Consider the following 26,492-nt stretch of genomic DNA (forward strand, 5'->3'; position numbering starts at 1 on the left):
CCAAATCAGGAGACATGTACACAATGCCTCTCACTTGGATGCTTCTCAACCTCTGTATTCAACCAGACCCTACCTATTGTTCAGGCCTGACTTGTGTGTCACCTCACCCATTAATATCAAAACATTCCAGACCACAACCACTTCCACAACCTCAGAATTCTTACAATACTCATCTCTACTATTCATTTGTACATGTGTTCATCTCCTAATGCTGTTTGAATATGTCCAATGTTTCACATTTAAGACTGTAATAATTCTTCTTACGCTTTCTAGTTATATAAAATTATTCAGAGAAGAAAGCATCTTCTACCTAAATTTTAAAAGAGAATGTCTGGGGCACCTGGGTGACTCAGACGGTTGGGCGTCTGCCTTTGGCTGCGGTCATGATCCTGGGGTCCTAGAATCGAGCCCCGCATTGGGCTCCCGGCTCAGTGGAGAGTCTGCTTCTCCCTCTCCCTGCGGCTGCCTGCTTGTGCTCTCTCTCCCTCTCCCTCTCAAGTAAATAAATAAAATCTTCAAAAAATATATATAAAAATAAAAAACAAAAAGATAAAAGAGAATGTCTCTTCCTTAATGGATTTAGTACAATCATGGGTACATAAAAGGTACAGGTAGCTGCATAAACGTTTTAAATGAATATTTTACTTTTTTAAATCTGAGAATAGCTAACACACAATGTTATATTAGTGTCACATGTACAACAGAGATTCAACATCTCTGTTATGCTGTGCTCAGAAGTATAGGTACCATCTGTCCCCATACCACACTAGTACAGTACCACTATGTTCCCTACATAGTGACTTTTATTCCCATGACTTATTCACTCCATAACTAGAAGACTATATCTCCCACTCCTCTTCACCCATTTTGCCTATCCAGCCCCACCAATCGGGCAACCATCAGTTTGTTCTCTGTATTGATAGGACTGATTGTGCTTTTTTAACATTTATTTGTTTGTTTTGTTTTTTAGATACCACATATGAGTGAAATTGTACAGAATCACTTGTCTTTCTCAGTCTGACTTATTTCACTTATCATCATACCCTCTAGGTCTACCTATGTTGGCACAATGGTATGACCTTTTTTGTGGCTGTGTAATATTCCTCTGTGTTTGTGTGCACATATGCATCGCATCTTCCTTACCCACTCATCTTCTGATGGACAGCTGGGTTGCTTCCATGTCTTGGCTATTGCAAATAAGCTTCAATAAACACAGGGGCGCATACATCTTCTTAGTGTTTTCATTTTCTTTGGCTAAACACCCAGTAGTGGAATTATTGGATTATAAGAAAGTTCTATTTCTAGTTTTATGAGGAACTTCAATACCGTCTTCCAGCGTGGCTGCACCAATTTACATTCCCACCAACAGTGCACGAGGGTCCCTTTTTCTCCACCTCCTAACACTTGCTGTTTCTTCTCTTTTTTAATGCAGCCGTTCTGACAGGTGTGAGGTGATCTCTCACTGTGGTTTTGATTTGCATCTCCCTGATGCTGAGTGATCTTGAACATCTTTTCATGTGCCTGTTGGCCTTTTGTATGTTTTCTTTGGAAAAATGTCTCTTCAGGTTCTCTGTCCATTTTTTAATCAAACTTAGTTTTTTTTAGTGTTGAGGTATGGAAGTGCTTTATATATTTTGGACATGAATCCCTCAACAGATATATCACTTGCAAATATCTTCTCCCATTCCATAGATTACCTTTGGTTTTGCTGGTAGTTGCCTTCACTGTGCAAAAGGTTTTTATTTTGATGTAGTCCAACAGCTTACTTTTGCTTTCGTTCGCCTTGCCTCAGGAGACATCTAGAAAAATGTTCGATGTCAATGGCTGATGTCAGAGAAACTACTGCCTATGCTCTTCCTATGATTTTTATGGTTTAAGGTCTCACATTTAGTTCTTTAATCCATTTTGTAAACACAAAATTTCTGTGTACGGTGTTAGACAGTGGTCCAGTTTCGTTCTTTGCATGCAACTGTCCAGTTTTCCCAGCACCATCTATTAAAGAGACTGTCCTTTCCCTACTGGATATTCTTGCCTCCTTCGTTGAAGATTAATTGGCCACATAACCATGGGTTTATTTTTGGGATCTCTAGTCTGTTCCATTTACTGATGTGTCCATTTTTATGTCAGTACCATACTATTTGGATTACTACAGTTGTGTAGCATATCTTTTTTTTTTAAGATTTTATTTATTTATTGGACAGAGAGAGAAATCACAAGTAGGCAGAGAGGCAGGCAGAGAGAGGGGGGGAAGCAGGCTCCCTGCTGAGCAGAGAGCCTGATGCGGGGCTCCCTGGCATTATGACTGGAGCTGAAAGCAGAGGCTTTAACCCACTGAGCCACCCAGGCGCCCGGTAGCATATCTTGAAATGTGGGATTGTGACATATCCAAGCTTTGTTCTCTATGAGGATTACTTTGGCTATTTGGGGTCTTTTGTGGTCCCATACAAATTTTAGTATTTGTTCTGGTTTTGTGAAAAACGCTGTTGGCATTTTGGTATGGATTGTGTTGAATCTATAGATTGCTTTACCTAATATGAGCATTTTAACAATATTGATTTTTCTAATCCATGAGCATGGAATATCTTTCCATTTGTTTGTGTCATCTTTAATTTCTTTCATCAGTGTTTTATGGTTTTCAGAGTACAGGTATTTTACCTCCTTGGTTAAATTTATTCCTAGGTATTTTATTCTTTCTGGTGTAATTGTAAATGGTGTTATTTTCTTAATTTCTCCTTATGCTACCTCATTATTAGTGTATAGAAATATCACCAATTTCTGGGTATTAATTTTGTATCCTGCAACCTTACTAATTCATTTATTACTTGTAGTAATTTTTGGGGTGTCTTTAGGATTTCCTATGTGTAGTATCAGGTCATCTGCAAAAAGTGACAGTTTAACTTTTATACCAATATGGAAGCCTCTTGTTTCTTTTTCTTGTCTGATTGCTATAGCTAGGACTTCTAATACTATGTTGAATGAAAGTAGTAAGAGTGGGCGTCCTTGTCTTTCTCAGATCTTAGAGGAAAAGCTCTCCGTTTTTCACCATTGAGTATGAGATTAGCTGTAGCTTTATCATATATGGTCCTTATTATGTTGAGGTATGTTATCTCTACACCTACTTTGTTGACAGTTTTTATCATCAACTGATGTTGAATTTTGTCAAATGTCTTTTCTGCATCTATTCAGATAATCATGATTTTTATCATTTTGTTGATGTGGCAGATCACATTGATTGATTTGTGAATACTGAACCATCCTTGCTTTTCAAGTGAGAATAAATCTCACTTGAATGTGGTGAATGATTCTTTCAATATACTGTTGTACGTGGTTTGCTAACATTTCATCGGGGACTTCTGCAATTATGTTCATCAGTAATATTGGCCTGTAGTTTCCTTTCTTCACGGTGTCTTAGTCTAGTTTTGGTATCAGGTAATGCTGGCCTCGTGGGATATATTTGGAAGCTTTCCTTCCTTTTCTATTTTTTGGGGATAGTTTGAGGAGAAGAGCTATTAACTCTTCTTTATATGTTTGGTAGAATTCACTTCTGAATCCATCTGGCCCTGGACTTTTGTTGGCTGGCAATTTTTTGATTACCAATTCAATTTCATTAGTAGCAATCAGTCTGTTCAGATTTTCTATTTCTTCCTGATTCAGTTCTGGAAGATTGTATGTCTCCTTCTTTAAACAAATAAACAAACAAACAAAAAAAAAGATTCATTTATTTTAGAAAGAAGGGGTTGGGGGTGAGGGAGAGAGAAAATCTCAAGCAGACTCCCCACTGAACTCAGAGCCTGACATGAGGTTTAATCTCACAACCCTGAGATCATGACCTGAGCCAAATCAAGAGTCAGACAATTAACTGACTGAGCTACCCAGGTGCCCCAGGAAGACTGCATGTTTCTAAGAATTTATCCATTAAATCGTATTTTATTAAGTTAGCAAAGAACTTTTTTTTAAAAAGGTTTTATTTGTTTATTTGACAGAGAGAGAGAGAGAGATCACAAGTAGGCAGAGAGAGAGGGGGAAGCAGGCTCCCTCTGAGCAGAGAGCCCAATGTGGGGCTTGATCCCAGGACCCTGGGATCATGACCTGAGCCAAAGGCAGAGGCTTTAACCCACTGAGCCACCCAGGTGCCTCAGCAAAGAACTTTCGTCCTAAAAATATAAAATAATATGGGGCGTCTGGGTGGCTCAGTGGGTTAAGCCTCTGCCTTCGGCTCAGGTCATGATACCAGGGTCCTGGGGTCAAGCTCCGCATTGGGCTCTCTGTTCAGCAGGGAGCCTGCTTCCTCCTTTCTCTCTGCCTGCCTCTCTGCCTACTTGTGATCTCTGTCAAATAAACAAATAAATAAATATATTTTAGAAAAATAAAATAAGGGGCGCCTGGGTAGCTCAGTGGGTTAAAGCCTCTGCCTTCGGCTCAGGTCTTGATCCCAGGGTCCAAGGATCGAGCCCCGCATCGGGCTCTCTGATCAGCGGGGAGCCTGCTTCCCTTCCTCTCTCTCTGCCTGCCTCTTTGCCTACTTGTGATCTCTGTCTGTCAAATAAATAAATAAAATCTTTAAAAAAATAAAATAATACATCTATACACTTCACCCTATTTCTCAAAGAACTCCCACCTAAGAGGTGGAGTCAAGACTGGAATTTTCACTCCAGTATACAGAGAACTTGGATCCTATTATAGATGAGCAAACTTGTTTTAGGAAAATAAAGTATTATAAAAGTATAGGTTATTTTCATGTGGCACATGGTGTCTATCTACAACAGTGACTAAGTTGTAAAATGAAGTATAGAGTTAAGCAATCATTAAAAATATAAACAAATCATGCCAGTATTTCTTTCCTGAACTAGTCAATCATTTTTATTATCGAATACTATTAAAATTAAACATTCCTATGTATAATGGCAGTATTCTCTTAAGTAATGTACATATAATTCAATTCAACAACTATTCACTGATGGCCCATTGGGGATATAGTAATAAAAAGTCAAATAAGGTCTTGCCTCACAGTGGAGCTCATGGCTTGGGAAAGACAGATTTGAAGTAGATAAAGAATATAATGGGCATCACCAAAAGGCATAGTACAGTGTGCCATACAAGCCTCTAGTAGAAAAAACAGAATTAGAAGTTTCACAGAAGGTCTCCCTGAGAAAGCAAGACAGAAATTATTCCTTTTTCCTAGAAACATAGTCCAAAATTAACCAGATCAACTGAATTGGACTGATATGTAAAAGGACAAATTGAGAACTATACCACGTACTGAAACATAATATTGATAACAAAGATGGAAAACACATATTCTTTTAAGCAGGTAAAGGGAAAAATATATGACCAAAGCACTACATAGAAAAGGAAAACCATCATTTTACTTCCTTTCCTTTAAGGGCGGTTTTCATCCAGGGGAAATCTGATCTGTGGATACTCAATAAATACAAAATAATGTTCGGAATAATCATAAAATAAAAAACCTAATGAAACGACAATGAGCCACAGCCAAGTACTTTCAGTTAATTAGGCAACTAAGATGATTCATCCACTGAGAACAAATGAAATATGCTTGAACTGTATGTTTAATACTTATGCTACATAATGTGCAATAAGGCCAACTTAAAATGCAAATTTTTTTTTTTTTTTAAAGATTTTATTTATTTATTTGACAGACAGATCACAAGTAGGCAGAGAGGTAGGCAGAGAGAAAGAGGGAGGAAGCAGGCTCCCCGCCGAGCAGAGAGCCCGATGCGGGGCTCGATCCCAGGACTCTGAGATCACGACCTGAGCCGAAGGCAGAGGCTTTAACCCACTGAGCCACCCAGGCGCCCCTTAAAATGCAAATTTTAAAATCAATAACTTACCTTGCTTCTTTCGTTAGTGTTAATTTTTCCCCCTATGGGTGCCTCCTTATCCCAAGAAACACTGACTCAGGATTTATCAGTATGTGTTAGCAAGAACTTGTAGACATCAATTTTAGCTCCTGAAGGATTCAAATATGAATGCAAACAAAAGGCTCTACTTTTGTTTTGAACTGCCATCTGTCATAGTGTCCCAGTTATAATGGACTAATCCTTAGGGCCCTAAATAATGATAGTTGTGCTGAAAATCCTTAAGTATAAAGGTTAAAGATAACTAATGTCCCTCTCTGAATAAAGCTTTCTTTCAGAGTTCTTCAAAAGAGGCCATACTAATATTCAGTATCTTATTCAGGGTTGTGTTTACAGGGATATACACACAGGTAAAAATTCAAATAGTACCTTAGGATTAGTGTGCTTTACATACTTTACTATCCATATTTTATATTTCAAGAAAAAAGAAGAAATAAAGGAGCGTATCTAAAACTCAATGATACAGCTTAAAGATATTCCTGTGGCAGAAACATGAGGGAATAAACTCCCTGATACTCAGATTTGATGACAGAGCTGGTAAATAAAGAGAACACAAATATAACTGATCTTTAAAAGACATCACAGAGAGCTGGGAAGCCTCTTATGTGGACACAGTGGGTTCCACGAAAAGATATGTCAGTTCCTTACAATGAAACGTCTCACCTTTAGGGGTTCATAAGCCGCAAATGTGGCGCTGCTCTCCAAGCCCTCTTCAGACTCAGCCACACTCACTGTCACCAGGGTATGGCCTAGAGACTTGGCTGCTATATGTATACTAGAACAGTGTGCTGGCCCAGGTCTTTGAATACCTGCAAATCAAAAAAAATGACTCATGAGGATAATAAGCAGTCAGTTCTCAAGGGGATCAGTCTACAGAAATGTAAGAATTTTAATACATTAAAAAACATTCTGGGGGCGCCTGGGTGGCTCAGTGTGTTGGAGCCTCTGCCTTCAGCTCAGGTCATGATCTCAGGGTCCTGGGATGGAGCCCCGCGTCGGGCTCTCTGCTCAGCGGGGAGCCTGCTTCCCTTCCTTTCTCTCTGCCTGCCTCTCTGCCTACTTGTGATCTCTGTCTGTCAAATAAATAAATAAAATCTTTAAAAAAAAAAAAAACCATTCTGGGGCGCCTGGGTGGCTCAGTCATTAAGCGTCTGCCTTTGGCTCAGGTCATGATCCTAGGGTCCTGGGATCCAGCCCCGCACTGGGCTGCCTGCTTGGCAGCGGGAAGCCTGCTTCTCCGGCTCCCACTTTCCCTGCTTGTGTTCCCTCTCTTGCCGTGTCTCTCCCTGTCAAATAAATAAATAAATAAAATCTTAAAAAAGAAAATCTTGATCTCACACGCTAACTACTAGGCCCCAGTTGTTTCTGTCAAATTGATATAAAAACCTGTTCCTTCTATTAACAGATATATACCATGTAAGACACAATTTTATGTTCAGTGAGGATACAAATATGAGCAAAGATCCTAACTTCAAGGCATATATAGTTTAGAAGCGGAGACTGAACATTTACATAAATTAAGGGATTAGTAAAACATGATAAGCAGTATAGAGATCTAGAAAACAGAAAGATTACTTCTAGTTGGAGAGATCAAGGCAGATGTAGATATGGAGAAGACAGTATGTCAGACTGATGACTAAGCAAAGACAGAAATATAAACAAGACACATGTGAGTATATGAAGGACTACACGGGAAATTTTAACTTAAATAGTTTGTTCAGCTGGAGCCATATATGAAGGAAGCCAAAGTATGAAGTAGTACTTTTTTATGAAAAGTAAATTGGGTTATCTTGTAGAGACCTTGAACATTAAACTAAAAGGATTTCAGCTCTATTCCACTGGCAATGAAAAACCTCTCACATTTTTTGAGCAGGAAAAGTAATACTGAAAGTGAGCTTCAGGGATCCTGGGTAGCTCAGGTGGTTAAGTGTCTGGGATCAAGTCCCGCATCAGGCTCCTTGCTCAGTAGGGAACTTGCTTCTCGCTCTGCCTGCCACTCCCCCACTTGTGTGCGCGCTCTCTCTCTCTCTGTGTCAAATAAATAAATAAAATCTTAAAAGAAAAGGTTTTATTTATTTATTTGACAGAGAGAGAGTACAAGCAGGGGGAGAGGGAGAGGGAAAAGCAGGCTTCCTGCTGAGCAGAGAGCCCAATGTGGGGCTCGATCCCAGGACCCTGGGATCATGACCTGAGCTGAAGGCAGATGCTTAAAGACTGAACCATCCAGGCGCCCAAATAAATAAAATCTTAAAAAAAAAAAAAGGGTGAGTTTCATGAAGGTCCATTTTGTAGCCACAGATTATCAAAGGTGAGCAACAGTTAGGAGGATCCTGTTATATTTTAGATGAGAGATAGCGAGGGCCTAAAAATTAGGAGATACGCCTTGAGAACTGAGAAGAGGAAAGAGGTATTACTTAGCAAGGGCAAGGCAGAGTCCAAATTATAGATGCATCATGAGAATTAAAAGAGCTAATATATGAGGAGTATTCAGAACAGAGCCTAGCAAACAGCAAAGGCTGAGTGAATATTATATACTACTACTGCTGTTATTACTAATTAAAGAACAACAGTAGTCAGGATCACACATGCTATTCAGTCACAGGAAATGATGTTGGTCTTTAGGGATAGCTTGTTCACATTCTCCTTTTATTAGAAAAAGATACTCTTTTTGAACAAATTTAAGAATGGTACCATATCCCTCCTAGAAAGAGGTATGAAATATTTAAAGAAAGAGGAAAAGAGCTCAATACCTTCATACGAGCTGAAGGAACAGCCACAACACTTCTCTGAACATGTTATTCAATTGCTGGGTTGTTGGTTTTTTTAAAGTATTTTATTTATTCATTTGACAGAGAGAGACACAGCAAGAGAGGGAACAGAAACAGGGGGGAGAGGGAGAGGGAGAAGCAGGCTTCCTGCCGAGCAGAGAGCCCGATGCAGGGCTTGATCCCAGGACCCCGAGATCATGACCCGAGCCAAACGCAGAGGCTTAACCCACTGAGCCACCCAGGTGCCCCATCAACTGGTGGGCTTTTGTTTCTAAATTACATTATAATGAGGCAGTAGACAGAATTTAAAAAAACATTGTAAAGAAAGGTAATGTGTGAATTTAGACTATAATTTGTACTTCCTGAATTGATGATTGGTCCTCTCATTCAATGACGAGGAAAGGAGAAAATAAAAGGCCGACTCTTACCTTCCTTGAGAAGAGTAAAGACTCCTTGCTTATCCATTTTCAGATCCAACAATAAATGAGAGCAGTCTGTGAACACGATGACATCTTTGTGCTCCTTATTTACATGGTACATTGCAATGGGGATTTCTATAATCTGGCCGATCTCCACATCAGCATGAAATGGTAACAGCTCCATTTTGTTCAGTTTTAGGACATATATCTGGAGAGAGAAGAAATTAATCTTTCAAGAAAGTTATGTTCGGGGTGCCTGGGTGGCTCAGTCAGTTGAGTGTCTGCCTTGGGCTCAGGTCATGATCCCAGGGTCCTGGGATCGAGTCCCATGTTGGGCTCCCACTCAGTAAGAGCCTGCTTCTCCCTCTGCCTCTGCCTGCCTCTCTGCCTACTTGTGATCTCTGTCTGTCAAATAAATGAATAAAATCTTTAAAAAAAAATACAGTTGTTGTCAGACGGAAAAATAATTAGATACTTTCTAAACACAAGTTTTACCATATTATTAACCTTAAAAACCTGTGTCGTCTCTCCACTGTCTACAGTAGGGGATCAGCAAATGTTTTATGGAAAAGGCTAGATAGCAAATATTTTAGGCTTTGTGGACCACATGATTTCTGTGGCAACCCCCCACTGTGTAGTTGTGTCTTGAAAGTGGCTAGAGACCATATATAAATGAATGAGGTCGGTTGTGTTCTGATAAAACTTTATCAAATAATCAGCAGTTTGACGTTGACCATTAGGTCTTAGTTTTGCTCTGTCCTTCAAAGTCGCGTTCAAGTTCTCATCTCTTCTTAAGTCTCTGACTAGTCACATCTACAATGATATTTATTTTATAAACTAATAATACTTTTATTATATAATTTAAGTAGCTCTCAATCATACACTGCTTTAAAATAACTCATATCATTTCCTTAAAGTGTTATTTAACTTCATGTGACTAGATCCTCCTATTAGAATTTAGATTCTTTTTTTTTTTTTTTAAAGATTTTATTTATTTATTTGACAGAGAGAGATCACAAGTAGGCAGAGAGGCAGACAGAGAGAGGGAGAGGGGAGCAGGCTCTCTGCTGAGCAGAGAGTCCGATGCGGGACTCGATCCCAGGACCCTGAGATCATGACCTGAGCCGAAGGCAGTGGCTTAACCCACTGAGCCACCCAGGCGCCCCAGAATTTAGATTCTTTAGGGGCGTCTGCCTTAGACTTGGGTCATGATCCCAGGGTCCTGGGATGGAGCCCTGCATCGGGCTCTCTGCTCGGCAGGAAGCCTGCTTCTCCCTCTTCCTCTCCCCCTGCTTCTGTTCCCTCTCTTGCTGTGTCTCTCTCTGTCAAATAAATAAATAAAATCTTAAAAAAAAATAATTTAGATTCTTTAAAGTAGACATGTATGTTATGTTTGTTTAAATGTCTTATGATGGGTGCCTGGGTGGCTCAGAGGGTTAAAGCCACTGCCTTCAGCTCGGGTCATGATCCCAGGGTCCTGGGATCAAGCCCCGCATCAGGCTCTCTGCTCAGCAGGGAGCCTGCTTCCCCCTCTCTCTCTGGCTGCCTCTCTGCCTATTTGTGATCTCTGTCTGTCAAATAAATAAATAAAATCTTTTTTAAAAATAAATAAATAAATGTCTTATGATACCTGGCACAATGGGATATGTCTTAAGGGTACTCAGTAAATGTTCACTGAACAAAACACTAAGTTGTTCCAGGAACAACAACATACATAAACATATATTAGAAGTGGGGAAAAAACAGTAATGTGGTTATATAATACACTGAAAGGTGTTTTCAATCTTTAAGAAACAAGATTGACAAACAAATATGAGACCAGAAATAAAGTTACTATGAAGGTCATATATATATAATAATGACAAAACACAATAACAAAAATAGATAATATTAAGTATTGAATACATTCCAAGCAATGAGGTAAAACATTATCTCATTTTCTTCTGACAATAACACTTTGAAGTAGATACTATCATTATCCCCATTTTAGAGACTAGGAAACAAAAACACCCATTCAGAAACTTGCTATTAAGTGAAGCAGGATTCAACCCAGGTCCAGAAATATTTAAGATGTACTTCCAGAATGAATTTAAGTATCATTTTCAAATACCCAATTTGGACTAAAAAGATTTTTAAACATGTTCTGTACTTAAATTAAGACAGCTCTGGAGAGTTGTTTACCTTAATTTCTCCATATCGAAAGGGATTTTGTACATCTCGGGCCAAAACAGTACTGTTCCCCCTGACCTGACCTGCAGTCACCACTCCTTTAGTGGTCACCATGGCTACTGTTTCATTAGAAGAGGTCCAAGTGAAGTTGCCACTGCCACCCTCTACCTGTGAAAAAATATAACTTTATGTTTAACTGCCAAAGGAGGAAAATGGAATTTAAGTAAAGATGTAAAATCTGGTGAAATAAGACGTCGGAAATAAATAGGGCGCCTGGGGGGCTCAGTCAGTTGAGTGTCTGCCTTCGGCTCAGGTCATGATCCCAAGGTCCTGGGATCAAGCCTTGCATCGGGCTCCCTGCTCAGCAGGGAGTCTGCTTCTCCCTCTCTCAGCTCATGCTCTCTCTCAAATAAATAAATAACATCTTAAAAATAAATAATAATAATATAATAATAAAAATATATAACAAATGATTTATGGATATATTGAGAAGCTGTGATGCTGGGGCATCTGGTCGGCTCGGTCGGAAGAGCACGTGACTCTTCATCTCAGGGCATGAATTTGAGCCCCATGTGGGGTGTACAGATTACTTAAATAAATAAAACTTTAAGAAAAAAAAAGAAGCTAGGGGCGCCTGGCTTTAACCCCTCAGTGGGTTAAAGCCTCTGCCTTCGGTTCAGGTCATGATCCCGGGGTCTTGGGATTGAGCCCCACATCGGGGGTCCCTGCTCAGCAGGGAGCCTACTTCCTCCTGTCTCTCTGCCTGCCTCTCTGCCCAGTTGTGATCTCTGTCTGTCAAATAAATAAATAAATCTTAAAAAAAAAAAAAGAAAAGAAAAGATAAAAAAGAAGCTGGGCGCCTGGGTGGCTCAATCATTGAGCGGCTGCCTTCGGCTCAGGTCACGGTCCTGGGGTCCTGGGATCAAGGCCCGCACAGGGCTCCCTGCTTGGCGGGAGGCTTGCTTCTCCCTCTCCCACTTGCCCTGCTTGTGTTCCCTCTGTCTCTCTGTGTGTCTCTCTGCCAAATCAATAAATAAATAATCTTTAAAGGAAAAAAAAAAAAGCTGTAGGAAAAGTAGGAAAGTAGGAAAGTAGCTATAGGAAAGTAGCTAAATGAGCAAGAGAAACTAAAAGGACATTATGTAATTGGAATATCACAAAATGACAAAAAGAGCACAGGGGAGCTTGACAAAAACCTTACAAAAGTCCCAAGTAAAGGATACATGGAAGAGAGACAGAAAGTACAGCAAGTCTTATTAAGATAGCATTCAAGAACATGACTTTGTTATCACCAGAAACTGAATTATATTATTAGGATCAGGGAGAAATAAAAATTAACATTAACCAAATTTCAATAAACTAAATTAACAGAGAAACTGACTTATCTCTTTGTAAATTCTCATATAATAGGACACCATACCTGCACTTTATACCGATATAATATTCCCATAGGATGATGAGGAAATGCCAGAAAGTTGGGTGTAAGCTTGATGGGAAAAAAAATATTCACTTCTTGCTGATGTATGATTGGAAATTTTATAGGCTGAATATTTTTATTCTATAAGAACAGGGGAAAAAGGAACAAAATAGATTTTATAAGGACTGTTTTTATAATCCATTCATATTCAACGCATCAGCAAATGGTGTGCTAATGAATTACTCAACCAGTTTCTTTTTATAAACGAAGTAAGTAAATGTTCCTATCACGAGGGGCGCCCAGGTGGCTCAGTCAGTTAAGTGTCTGACTCTTGATTTCAGCTCAGGTCATGATTTCAGGGTTGTGTGACTGAGCCCCACGTCAGGCCCCACGTTCAGTGGGGAGTCTGCTTGAGGATTCACCCTCTCCTTCTGCCCTTTCCCCCCACTCACAACTCTCTCTCTCAAATGAATACATAAAATCTTAAAAAAAAACAGTATATGATTGTTTCAATAGACACAGAAAAAGCATTTGAAAAAGTACAACATCCATTCATGATAAAAACCCTCAACAAAATGGGTTTAGAGGGAATATACCTCAACATAATAAAGGTTGTTTATGAAAAACCCACAGCTAACATCATCTTTAATGGGGAAAAACAGAACTTTTCCCCTAAGGTCAGGAACAAGACCAGGATGTCTACGCTCACCACTTTTTTTTTTTTTAAAGGTTTTATATGTCTGAAAGTGAGAGAACACAAGCAAGAGATCATAAGCAGGGGAAATGGCAGAGGGAGAGGGAGAAGCAGGTTCTCAGCTGAGCAGGGAGCCAAACACAGGGCTCAATCCCAGGACCCTAGGATCATGATCTGAGCCAAAGGCAGACACTTAACCATCTGAGCTACCCAGGATCTCACCACTTTTATTCAACATAGTACTAGAAGTAGTACCACAGTAATCAGACAACAAAAAGAAATAAAATGCATCGGGGGTGGGGCACCTGGGTGGTTCAATGGGTTAAAGCCTCTGCCTTTGGCTCAGGTCATGGTCCCAGGGTCCCAGGGTCCTCGGATCGAGCCCCGCATTGGGCTCTCTGCTCAGCGGGGAGCCTGCTTCCTCCTCTCTCTCCGCCTGCCTCTCTGCCTACCTGAGATCTCTGTCTGTCAAATAAATAAAATCTTTAAAAAAATAAATAAATAAAAAGGCATCAGGGGCACCTGGGTGGCTCAGTTGATTAAGAGACTGCCTTCGGCTCGGGTCATGATCCTGGAGTCCCAGGACTGAGTCCCACATTGGGCTCCCTGCTCACCCAGGAGTCTGCTTCTCTCTCTGATCCTCTCCCCTCTCATTCTCTCATTCACTCTCTCTTTCTCTCAAGTAAATAAATAAAATCTTAAAAAAATTTTTTTAAAAAGAAAGAAATAAAAGGCATCCAAACTGGTAAGGAAGAACTAAAACTTTCACTATTTGCAGAAGACATGATGCCCTACACAGACAACTCAAAAAGACTCCGCCAAGGGACGCCTGGGTGGCTCAGTTGGTTAAGCGGCTGCCTTCGGCTCGGGTCATGATCCTATAGCGTCCTGGGATCGAGTCCCGCATCGGGCTCCTTGCTCTGCAGGGAGCCTGCTTCTCCCTCTGCCACTCTGCCTGTGCTCACTCTCTCTCTCTCTCTGACAAATAAATAAATAAAATCTTAAAAAAAAAAAAAGACTCCGCCAAAAAACTGCCAGAATCAATAAATGAATTCAGTCAAGTTGCAGAATACAAAATCAACGTATAGAAATCTGTTCATTTCTCGGGGCTCCTGGGTGACTCAGTTGGTTAAGTGTCTGCCTTCAGCTCGGGTCATGATCCCAGGGTCCTGGGATTGAGCCCCACGTGGGGCTCCCTGCCCAGCAGGAAATCTGCTTCTCCCTCTGCCCCTCAGCCTGCTCAATGTTCTCTCTCACTCTCTCTGTCTTTCAAATAAATAAAATCTTCAAAAAAAAAAAGACACTGTGGGGTTACTAAGAAATGGGTTTGAGAGGTATTGAGAACTGACATGGCATTCAATATTGTACTAAATGTAGCAGGTGAGGGGAAAGGAGAGTCAAGGACCACCCCTGGGGTTTTATCTTAAACAATCAGATGAAAAGATCCATGGTAAAAAAGGAAGTCTAGGAAATGGCGGGCTATTAAAAACCAGAAACTTGGGATGCCTGGGTGGCTCAATCTGCTAAGTGTCGGCCTGTGGCTCAGGCCCTGATCCCAGGGTCCTGGGATCGAGTCCTGCATCAGGCTCCTTGTTCAGTGGGGAGCCTGCTTCTCCCTCTGCCTGCCACTCCCCCTGCTTGTGCTCTCTCTTTCTCACACAAATAAAAAACAAAACAAAACAAAACCAGAAAATCATGCATCTTAGAGACAGTAGACACAGATTCATACTTTATCCTTTTACCCAGTAATTCCATTTCTGGCATTATGCCATATGAGAATTAACCAAAAGAAAAAAATTATACAAAGAAACTCAATTATGGCCTTTACAAGAGTGAAAAAATGGAAATGCAAAAAGTTCACTGTTAGTGGCAAGGTAAAATAAACTGATATATTAACCCTTTGGATCTTCAGACTAGAAAGTACTCTATGTAAGCCTGACAACACATGGAAATGCACACATGAAATAATTTTTTAAAGGAACCTCAAATGGTATATCCACACAATGAGCACAAATGCAGACATGAGCGATAACAAAGACGGCAACAGAGAATCTGCACGGGTACGAATGACTGAGTGTACTGGTCATCAGTTCCTTTTTCAAGTTTATGAAAGGTAGGGTGGGACAGACCATGTGTCTGCCACACATCAGTAAGTCAGCTGAGCCTCATCAGTGTTCGGGGGATTCAAAGACTGTCCTTTTAATTCCTACCTGGTAGACGATGGAAGTCAGGGATGCATTTATCACCACAACACCACTTTTCAAGGCTTTGACTACGTGGTAAGACCCATTCACAGTAGTGAGCTGCTCCTCAAAGTACTCCCTTCGGAACTGGTACATGATCCTGAGATTCTGTGAATCAGCCCAACAGCGACACAAAACTGAGATGTTCGCTTTTTCCCGACAGCCATCTTAATCCCAAAGCATTAAAAAAATTAAAAGTGTGGCTATGTACTCTGGGGATAGATAAAAACAAAACTTTCGCTCTCCTCATGGAAATGCTAAGTTGGAAAGATGTAATTTTAAAATGGTACTTGAACGATCCATTAATGGCAAGTGATCAGAAATAGAGTCAAAGTTTATATAAATTTTGGTATAATTTTTGCCATTCCATAAGTTAACATTTTTTCAGGGAAAAAACCCCAAAGGGCACTGGAGGGTAAGTGCAGTTCTGTCCTCTGAGACTCCACTGTTCCTTGCACCACTGCCAAACAGAGGTGGCCAACTCTGAGGGAGTCCTAGAATGAGACACCCTCCAAAATGTTTTGGCCTTCCCTTCAACTCTTTCCTAGAATTCTGACTGAATTATATATTTTACTTTTTCAGTTTAGCTTTCCTAAAGGACAGAACTATTTAATAATCCTAATAAAGTAGTAACTTTATTTTTTTTAAATTTTTTGTAACCTTAAAAGTAAAGTCTGGAAGCAAAAAAAAGAAAGCCTTCCTAGCCAGAAAGGTGGCCCACTCAAGTTATCCATACATGGGGCTAGAAAAATACAAGAGACACTCACATCTGAAATATAGACCTTTGTACTGCTTTTATCAAACACTTCTACTGTAATGACATACACCTGTCCCACCTCTAGACTCCATCGGTCTCCAGGCTGAACTGTGAAACCTGTATATAAATCAAGCAACAAAAATATCAGAGGCGGTGGTTCCACGGTGTAATGGTGAGCACTCTGGACTCTTGATTCCAGCGATCCGAGTTCAAGTCTGAACGGAACCTTGCCCTTTGGGCCAAGCCGCCACCACCTTTGGGGCACCTGGGTGGTTCAGATGGTTAAGTGTCTGCCTTCAGCTCAGGTCATGATCCCAGGGCACTGGGATCAAATCCTGCATCGGGCTTCCTGCTCCTTGGGGATCCTGCTTCTCCCTCTGCCTCTCTGTCTCTCATGAAAAACATCAGAAGAGAACATTCATTTTCTACAATGAATTAAAAAATACAGAGGCACCTGAGTGGCTCAGTGGGTTAAACCTCTGCCTTCAGCTCAGGTCATGATCTCAGGGTCCTGGGATCGAGCCCCACATCAGGCTCTCTGCTCAGCGGGGAGCCTGCTTCCTCCTCTCTCTGTCTACTTGTGATCTCTGTCAAATAAATAAATAAAATCTTTTTAAAAAAATAAATAGATGGAGATGACTTCTAAGCTTGATCATTTAGCTCCCTCCATCAAATTGAATAATTTGGAATTCTAAAGATCCTGGCTTAATTTAGTTAATCGCAGGTATAAAGAAACGCTCTCACTCACATCTGTATACGAAACAAACCACAGTTTTGCTCGTTCGTACTGTGTCAGGCAAGATTTTAGCTTCTTTCAGTCAGACCAGTTTGATATGACCTAAGGACAACAGTATTCTTTTTTCTTTGTATGAAGTCTCTTTTTCTAACCCAATATTGTACCACATAGGTCTTCATATTTTTTCACAATGTTTTTCACAATGTTTTAAGATGCTTCACTCTTGTAGGCAGCATGGAACCATAACAATGTGAGAAAACATGTCAAAGGAAAGTTAAATTTGAAGGTTCAAGTACTCTAGTTTCTAATGCACTCATTTTAATTAAATAGTCAAAGCTATTCAGCTTTCTGAAAATCATTATCTAAAAATACCTAAAACTCCAGGAACGCCTAGGTGGCTCTGTCGGTTGGGCGACTGATTCTTGCTTTCAGCTCAAGTCGTGATCTCAGGCTTGTGAGATTGAGCCCTGAGCTGGACTCTGAGCTGGGCATGGAGCCCACTTAAGATTCCCTCTTTCCCTCTCTATCTGCTCTTCTTTCCCCCGACCTTTCTCTAAAAATAAATACATAAATAAATAAATACCTAAAAATCCAGGCTCCACAACATATATGGTGCAATTTGGGAGTCCAGACACAGAGCGCATATGGACATCTTAATCTTTGCTTAAGGAAATCATATGAATCAGAGTTGGGTGAAAAGACAAATGTGAGCTACTGAAGAAAAAAATAATAAATGCACAAACAGAAACAAACAAAAATCCTATCTTTTATTATCCTTTGGGAAGCAAAAACTTAAATGTGTACATTTCTGAGAAACGTCTGAGGAACTCAGTTATCACAGGAATCAGGTATTCTTGAATTTCAAATTTAAGGCAGATTCAATGATACAAAAAGATAACTCTCCATGCTTTTAGTATTCATTTAGCTGTAGAACTCTCTCCGAGTAAATTTTGTTTTTAAGATTTTTATTTATTTATTTGACAATTTGACAGACAGAGATCACAAGTAGGCAGAGAGGCAGGCAGAGAGAGAGAGGAGGAAGCAGGCTCCCCGCTGAGCAGAGAGCCCGATGTGGGGCTCAATCCCAGGACTCCAGGACCATGACCTGAGCCAAAGGCAGAGGCTTTAACCCTCTGAGCCACCCAGGTGCCCCTTCAAGTAAATTCTTACATGAGGGGCCCATTATGGAAAGCAGGACAAAGTGGCATCACTCTGGCTGTTGAAATGGATAGTGGTGATGACGCGGAGGGAGAGGAATGACCTGCCATCCAGCCCAGCAATCTGCCTCAGGCTCTGCAGACAGTTTTAAAAGTTACTAGTTGATTTTCCATTATCTATGGTAATCTTTATTACCAAATGTTTTCTCTTTGTCATGAAAGATACTGCTGGTCACTTAGACACCACATTACCCACTACCCCTTCAGTTAATTTCTAGCAAAAATACAAACTTATTCTGTTATTGTCCTATACAGAATCAGGAATATACTTTCTGGAATACTGCCAGGAATATACTTCCCTCTCTAAAATACACTACACCCAAAAGCTAAGAAAAAAATATATAACTGAGATAACTGAACAGAAAACACTCAATCATTCTAAGTACACTAGTTTAGGAAGCGTAGTAATTCAGCCATGCACTAGATTACAATTTATCACTACTGTAATCCATTGTGATAATGGAAGTAAAATAATATTTAATCCACTTGAGGCATCAAACTTTTAAAACTGCCTCAAAATTCCAAATGAGCTATTGATACACAAACAATTGACATGCCAATTAAAGATTACTTTTATCCAGTCATTAAAACAAATCTTTTAGAGACTGTACAGGCACCTCTGTGGCAATCTAGGTTTGGTTCTGGTATGTACTCTAATCTAACGTTCATAAAATGTAAGAGCTAGAAGGAAATTCAAAGACACAACATTCCCTCCACTTTTACAGATGAGGAAACAGATCTGGACGGATCGCTGAACTGATCCATTCCTCCTCGTCACAATAAGAGGCCTCCCACCCCATCCTTCCATGTCTTCTGAAACTCATTTCCCTTCCCCCTCAGAGACCTTGCTCCGTCATCCACGGACCCTCCTTTCTCCCACATCTGCGCTGTCTTTCCGTTTACCTTCCAGACATGTTCAAGTTTCTCTTATCTCTTAATAAAAGTTCTCACGTCTTGGGGCACCTGGGTGGCTCAGTAGGTTAAGTGTCCAACTTGTGATTTCGGCTCAGGTCATGATTTCAGGGTCATGAGACTGAGCCCCACTGTGTGGGCTCCGCACTTAGCGCAGTGTCTGCTTAAGATTCTCTCCCTCTGGGATGCCTGGGTGGCTCAGTTGGTTAAGCGGCTGCCTTCGGCTCAGGTCATGATCCCAGCGTCCTGGGATGGAGTCCCACATCGAGCTCCTTGCTCGGCGGGGAGCCTGCTTCTCCCTCTCCCTCTGCCTCTGCCTGCCACTCTGTCTGCCTGTGCTCGCTCGCTCTCTCTCTAACAAATAAATAAATTTAAAAAAAAAATTAAAAAAAAAAAAAAGATTCTCTCCCTCTGTCCCTCCCCCACCCAGCTCATTCTCTCTCAAATAAATAAATAAAATCTTAAAAAAAAAAAAGAATTCCTCTTTTTCCATATGAACCTTAAAAGCTGGTCTTTGTTCCTCTTCTCATCTTAACTCTATACACTCTCAGTGATTTTTGTCTACAAAAACAGCTTCAACTGTCACCTATCTATAAACTGATCTCTCAAATACCTATCCTTATGCTGAATCTTTCTCCTCCAGATGCATAATAAATATATCTGTTGGGGGTGCCTGGGTGGTCCAGTTAAGCGTCTGCCTTTGGCTCTGGTCGTGACTCAGGAGTCCTAGGACAGAGCACCGCCTTAGGCTCCCCGTTCATTGGGCAGTGTGCTTCTTCCTCTCCCTTTATCTCTCCCCCCTCCTTCGTGCTCTCTAAGGCACACGCTCTCTCTCAAATAAATAAAATCAAATAAATAAAATAAAATTTTTTAAAAAATAAAAGTAAAATATCTGTTGGCATTTCTATCCCACAGGTACTTCAGGTTAACTTGTGAAAAAGTAACCTAGCTTCCTCTTCCCTTAAACCTGCCGCTTCTCTTGTTCTCTACCCAATCTCTATGAACAGTACCACCAGTCGCCCTAAGCTAGGTGCTGGAAGAAATTATGAGTATCACCATCCATATCCTCCAGGAAGACATATAAATAGATAAGTATACTGCATTTTATTTATTTGACAGAGAGATCGAGATCACAAGCAGGCAGAGGGGCAGGCAGAGAGAGGGAGAAGCAGGCTCCCTACTGAGCAGAAAACCCGATGCAGGCCTTGATCCCAGGACCCTGAGATCATGACCTGAGCCGAAGTCAGAGGCTTAACCCACTAAGCCACCCAGGCGCCCAAGTATACTGTATTTTAATATCAACTACTTTGGAATAAATAACAATATGACCTGAGAATATTGGTGGGGGGGAGGTCATATAAGTCTGCCTGGGGAATTCAGGGAAGCACCTGACACACAGCCGGGGCTCCAATATTGAATGGCTTAGTTAGTTTTGTAAGTACTATTGTATCTGTTGACCAATGTCCTATGCACCTTAAAATGACTAAAAAAACAAACAACTTTGAACCGAAAACCCTCCTCAATATGTTTTAGACAAGAAATATAAGGCGCTAACTAATATGATTATACAAGCAATACTGTACTTTTCTAGCCTACTAGGCGCCACATAACTCCCTCCCTCCCCCACTCCACCACCTCTCCTACTTTGCCCCTCTTCTCGGCACTTCAGTCTCACTGCTATCTCAGCTCCTCTTCAACCATGCCAGACATGCTCTGCCTCACCGGCTCGGCAGCTGCGATCTCCTGCTCCGGGAGCTCTTTTCCCCAGGTGTCTGCACAACCCACCGCTGCAGGGCTGCCTTTCACAGAAGACTTCCCTAACCACCCAGAGTAACCTAGCGGTCCGGCTTGCCAGCACTCAGAACAATGTTGAGCATATTCTAGGATTACAATAAATATTTGCTAAACGAATTAATTTCTTTCAGATTCAAATATTCAAAAACAGGACATATTTCAAAATCAAACATTGAGAAATGGAGTCCAAATATTTCAATTTTGTTTAAATCTTCATTCTGGGGGCGCCTGGGTGGCTCAGTCAGTTAAGCTGCTGCCTTCGGCTCAGGTCATGATCCCAGGGTCCTGGGATCAAGTCCCATATTGGGCTCCTTGCTCAGCGGGGAGCCTGCTTCTCTCTCTGCCTCTGCCTGCAGCTCTGCCTGCTTGTGCTCACTCTCGCTCCTCTCTCTCTGACAAATAAATAAATAAATACAATCTTTTAAAAATAAATAAATAAAATAAACCTTCATTCTGTTTTCTTTTTTTTTTTCCATTCTGTTTTCTTTGACTATAACAGAGCTCTAAATCTCTCTTTGTTCAGTCATTACAGAGCAGGTTTAGTGAATTTTTAAAAATTACTCTCAACTCAATTTAACAAATATTAATTAAGCATTTACTGCAGACAATACCATACCATCTTTTCTAAAATATTCATGTGGAAATGGGAACGAACAAATTAAACAAAATTCACAGAAGTTTCTTCAAGCTGCTCTTCGCAGTCTAATAACAATTTCGTTGGGGTTGCAAACACGTGTCAAAGTCAACAGACGCCGAGTTCCAACTACTCTTACCTCACCTTCCCTTTGTTAGAAATTCTGACAATAATAATTTACAGTTCTTTGTTAAAAATAAAACCTATACAAAATACGTATAATCTTAACAAATTACTTTACCAAGGAACATGTCTTGCGTGCTCAGGGAAGCACAGACTGACAGCTCAAACTTGAAAAGGATACTTTTATGGACAAAGACAAGGTTAGTTTGGCCCAGTTGGACAGCAGTCACCATAGCTCTTTTCTCATCCAGTAAAGCCACTTTCCCAGAAAGAGACCAATTACAGGCAATTCTGTCATCTTGCAACTCCAGGGTATAGTGTTCTAGGGGAAATCCCACCTCTGTAAGACATGAAAGATGCTTTATAAATGTAACAAGAACAGCCATTATAAGAGACAATAATGTATTGTTGGATTATAAGAGGAAAATCAGGAAGCACGCCTAAGTAAGAGTATGATCTGCTTCTACTTTCCTTCCCCCTATGATAAATTCTGACATTAGCCATTGGGGGGGTTATTATATGAGTTTATCATTGATATCGCTTGCACTCTTAAAAACCAGTGAACTGAAAGTATCAAGAAGGATCCCCACTAAGGAAGGAAGGAAACGACTAAGGCTAATGGAGCCAATGCACACTTCATAAACTCAATGGGACTTCCAAGGTCAACAGACTGTTAAGTTTTCAGTGAATGAACTGAGTTTCTCAAGAAACAACTTCTACAAAGATCATTCAAGTCCCTTCTGGTAAAGTGTCCTCACTTGCCGTACAAAATCTAGTAAATATTTGGCTGTGGTTTTAACAGAGAATTTAGATGCCTATAGGCACTGGGCTAAGCATTAGTCTGTTCGAGACATGGGGACAATCTCTGCACAGTATTATCTCAAATACAGCAATTAAGGAATACTTTATTACAAAATCTAAAAACACAAAGAAGTATTTGTATACATAAGATGGAGTTGCTTCTTGAGGCGCCTGGGTGGCTCCGTGGGTTAAAGCCTCTGCCTTCTGCTCAGGTCATGATCCCAGGGTCCTGGGATTGAGCCTCGCATCGGGCTCTCTGCTCAGCGGGGAGCCTGCTTCCTCCTCTCTCTCTGCCTGCCTCTCTGCCTACTTGTGATTTCTCTGTCAAATAAATAAATAAAATCTTTAAAAAAAAAAAAAAAGATGGGAGTTGCTTCTCTTATTGTCAACAGGAAGGATCTGGGAAATGTTCATCTTAGGAAAAGATAAATCACCTTACCTGTCATTCTTCCCTGCACCATTTTTGCAACTCGGTATTTAATATATGCTCCTACTAAGAGATATATATCATGCGATGGTATAAGAAATATACTCTCCAAAACTAGCAGACGTATCAATGCTGCTGCCACTTTCTAAAAGAGGAAGGAAAAAAACGAGTTTCCATAAGCAACGTTTCCTGAAGTTCATCTTCCTTGTTAAAAGTTTACTTCTTGGAGCGCTTGGGTGGCTCAGTGGGTTAAAGCCACTGCCTTCAGCTCAGGTCATGATCCCAGGGTCCTGGGATCGAGTCCCACATTGGGCTCTCTGCTCAGTGGGAAGCCTGCTTCCCTTCTTCTGTCTCTGCCTGCCTCTCTGCCTGCTTGTGATCTCTGTCAAATAAATAATAAAATATTTAAAAAAAAAAAGTTTACTTCTTATGCCTCTTTTAAAATTATCTTATAGTGGGGCGCCTGGGTGGCTCAGTCAGTTAAGCATCTGCCTTCGGCCAGGGTCATGATCCCAGGGTCCTGGGATCAAGCCCCATATGGGCTTCCTGCTTGGCAGGGAGCCTGCTTCTCCCTCTCCAGCTCCCCTGTGTTTGTGTTTCCTCTTTTGCTATCTCTCTGTCATAAATAAATAAAAATCTTTAAAAATAAATAAATAAATAAATAAATAAAGTTATCTTATAGAGATTTAAAAATGCTTTCCTAATCACAAATCATAATTTCAGGGCGCCTGAGTGGCTCGGTTGGTTGAGCGACTGTTTTCAGCTCAGGTCATGATCCTGGAATTCCAGATGAGTTCCACATCAGGCTCCCTGCTCAGCAGGGGGTCTGCTTCTCCCTCTGCCACTACCCCTGCTCATGCTCTCTCTCTCAAATAAATAAAATCTTAAAAAAAAAAACACCATAATTTCAGTTAGCCTTAAAAAGTGACCACGAGGGGCGCCTGGGTGGCTCAGTGGGTTAAGCCGCTGCCTTCGGCTCAGGTCATGATCTCAGGGTCCTGGGATCGAGCCCCACGTCAGGCTCTCTGCTCAGCGGGGAGCCTGCTTCCTGCCCCTCTCCCAGCCCTCTGCCTGCCTCTCTGCCCACTTGTGATCTCTGTCTGTCAAACAAATAAATAAAATCTTAAAAAAAAAAAAAGTGACCATGAATCTTAATATTATACTGACTTTCTAAGTCGCTCAAACTAAGAATAAAAAGTGACAAGACTTCTAAAGCAGAAGAGGTGGTACATAAACAGGCACATACGCTGAAATGAAACAAGGGAAGACTGAACTGGATACCACAGAAATTCTTTTAACCAGACTCCAATGAACTGACTTCCAGATTAAGTACTCTCTACCCTTGACTGTTGTGAAGACTGACCCAACAGAAAGCTGGTAGGCTACATCTATGGTGTCCATACCATGTCCCTGCCATTTGAATGAGACGCTCACCAAAAGACATTGATTTTTCTGAAACCTATTTATGACATTTGCACTTTTAATTATAATTACCTTAAAAAATAAACCACTGGGGTACCTGGGTAGCTCAGTGGGTTAAAGCCTCTGCCTTCGGCTCAAGTCATGATCCCAGGGTCCTGGGATCGAGCCCCACATCAGGCTCTCTGCTCGACAGGGAGCCTGCTTCCCCCTCTCTCTCTGCCTGCCTCTCTGCCTGCTTGTGATCTCTGTCTGTCAAATAAATAGGGGCGCCTGGGTGGGTCAGTGGGTTAAGCCTCTGCCTTCAGCTCAGGTCATGGTCTCAGGGTACTGGGATCGAGCCCAGTACTGGATCGAGCCCCGCATCAGGCTCTCTGCTTCCTCCTCTCTCTCCACCTGCCTCTCTGCCTGCTTGTGATCTCTCTCTCCCTGTCAAATAAATAAATAAAATCTTTAAAAAAAAATAAAATAAACCATGAATGCAAAGGGAGTTGCTGTTCCTACAAAAAATGTAAATGTTTTGTAAAGAAGTCCAAAGCAAGCTGAAAAAATGTACAGCTATCACTGTTAGGTGTAGGTGAGAAGTGTAAAAGATTATGGAGGGGCACCTGGGTGGCTCAGTGGGTTGAAGCCTCTGCCTTCAGCTCAGGTCGTAATCTCAGGGTCCTGGGATCGAGCCCCGCATCGGGCTCTCTGCTCAGCGGGGAGCCTGCTTCCCCTCCCTCTCTGCCTGCCTCTCTGTCTACTGTGATCTCTGTCTGTCAAATAAATAAATAAAATCTTAAAAAAAAAAAAAAGAAAACAAGGGGCGCCTGGGTGGCTCAGTGGGTTAAAGCCTCTGCCTTCCACTCAGGTTGTGATCCCAGGGTGCTGGGATCGAGCCCCGCATCGGGCTCTCTGCTCGGTGGGGAGCCTGCTTCCCTTCCTCTCTCTCTGCCTACTTGGGATCTCTGTCTGTCAAATAAATAAATAAATAATCTTTTAAAAAAAAATGAAAAGAAAAAGAAAGTAGGAACTGCACTGGGTGTAAGCATGAGCATACATGTTTCTAAACCATGAGCTCGTGGCCAAGAAAACATCTTGGGCCTACACCAAAGGACGGGTGAACAAACTGCACTTACACATTTTAAGAGAAACACCAGTTGTATGTGTAATTATAATTAGGTAGTAACAGGCTTAAAGAAGATAAGTATTTTTTATGTCTTCCTATTTCAAATGAGTTTTCAGTTAAAGACCAACTATTGGCCCAAATCATATCAGGTTAAAGGGCTTCCATTATAAATAAATATAAGGAATAATATTTTCCACAGACAAGACCCTTAAATGAAAGTTTGAAAGTTTGTGGCACAAAGTTTTTACCTTATAGAATGGCTCATAAATTCGAACTTTTACAACAGCAGCACCAGTTCTGATCCCAGACACCAAAATCATATCTCCTTGTTTCTCTTCTTTTTCCATCTCAGCAACATACGCGGGGGGAGAATACTCGGCTTCAGAGTATTTCAGAATCCTTACGAGATAAAATAAAGTTTTTTCCTAGTGTAATCAAGGAATGAGTCATCTTCCAAAAGGCCCTAAGAGACTTTAAACATAGTTTCTTCAATGTCTATATATTGTAAAAAGTCCTAAAATTTGTTTTTCATGGGCACTTGAGTGGCTTAGTCAGTTAAGCCTCTGCCTTCAGCTCAGGTCGTGACCCCAGGGTCCTGGGATCCAGCTCCGCATCGGGCTCCCTGGTCTGCTTCTCTCTCTCTCCCCTTGCTCCTCCCCCCTGCCCATGCTCTTTCTCTGCCAAATAAATAAATAAAATCTTTTTTAAAAAATCTGTTTTCCATAAGGATTAGATAGAACGAAAGCATTTAATGTGCTTCTGGCTAAAACTATTATGGGACTAAAACTTGGGACTGTCTGAGAGCTATTTCTTAGTACTAAAGACAAAATTTCATACTGTCATCCACTCACTGTCCCCCAGCATGTGCAGAGAGCATGAGTAACTAACCTGCCAGAGGATGCACCTGGCTCAAACAACTGTACAGTCCTGAGCTCATGCATTCCTCTGGAGTGGCTCACATTAACCCATCAT

At 41.0% G+C, this 26,492-nt stretch overlaps 1 protein-coding gene across 1 annotated transcript in view; it reads right to left on the reverse strand.

Moving 5' to 3' along the window:
* The window catches only part of NUP210L (nucleoporin 210 like), a 79,185-nt gene that overhangs the window by 50,895 nt on the left and 1,798 nt on the right, over positions 1-26,492 (reverse strand). The window contains exons 3-12 of the mRNA XM_080825083.1: positions 25,769-25,919; positions 23,003-23,135; positions 21,944-22,102; positions 17,666-17,734; positions 16,357-16,463; positions 15,557-15,697; positions 12,656-12,793; positions 11,248-11,403; positions 9,076-9,274; positions 6,543-6,688 (exon numbers count right to left, since the gene is read on the reverse strand). Coding sequence (XP_080681209.1) covers positions 6,543-6,688; positions 9,076-9,274; positions 11,248-11,403; positions 12,656-12,793; positions 15,557-15,697; positions 16,357-16,463; positions 17,666-17,734; positions 21,944-22,102; positions 23,003-23,135; positions 25,769-25,919 — 1,399 coding nt within the window. The remainder of the gene's footprint in view (positions 1-6,542; positions 6,689-9,075; positions 9,275-11,247; positions 11,404-12,655; positions 12,794-15,556; positions 15,698-16,356; positions 16,464-17,665; positions 17,735-21,943; positions 22,103-23,002; positions 23,136-25,768; positions 25,920-26,492) is intronic.

The sequence above is a fragment of the Martes martes genome (assembly GCF_963455335.1).
Source record: "Martes martes genome assembly, chromosome: 15".
In the NCBI taxonomy this organism is placed as follows: domain Eukaryota; kingdom Metazoa; phylum Chordata; class Mammalia; order Carnivora; family Mustelidae; genus Martes; species Martes martes.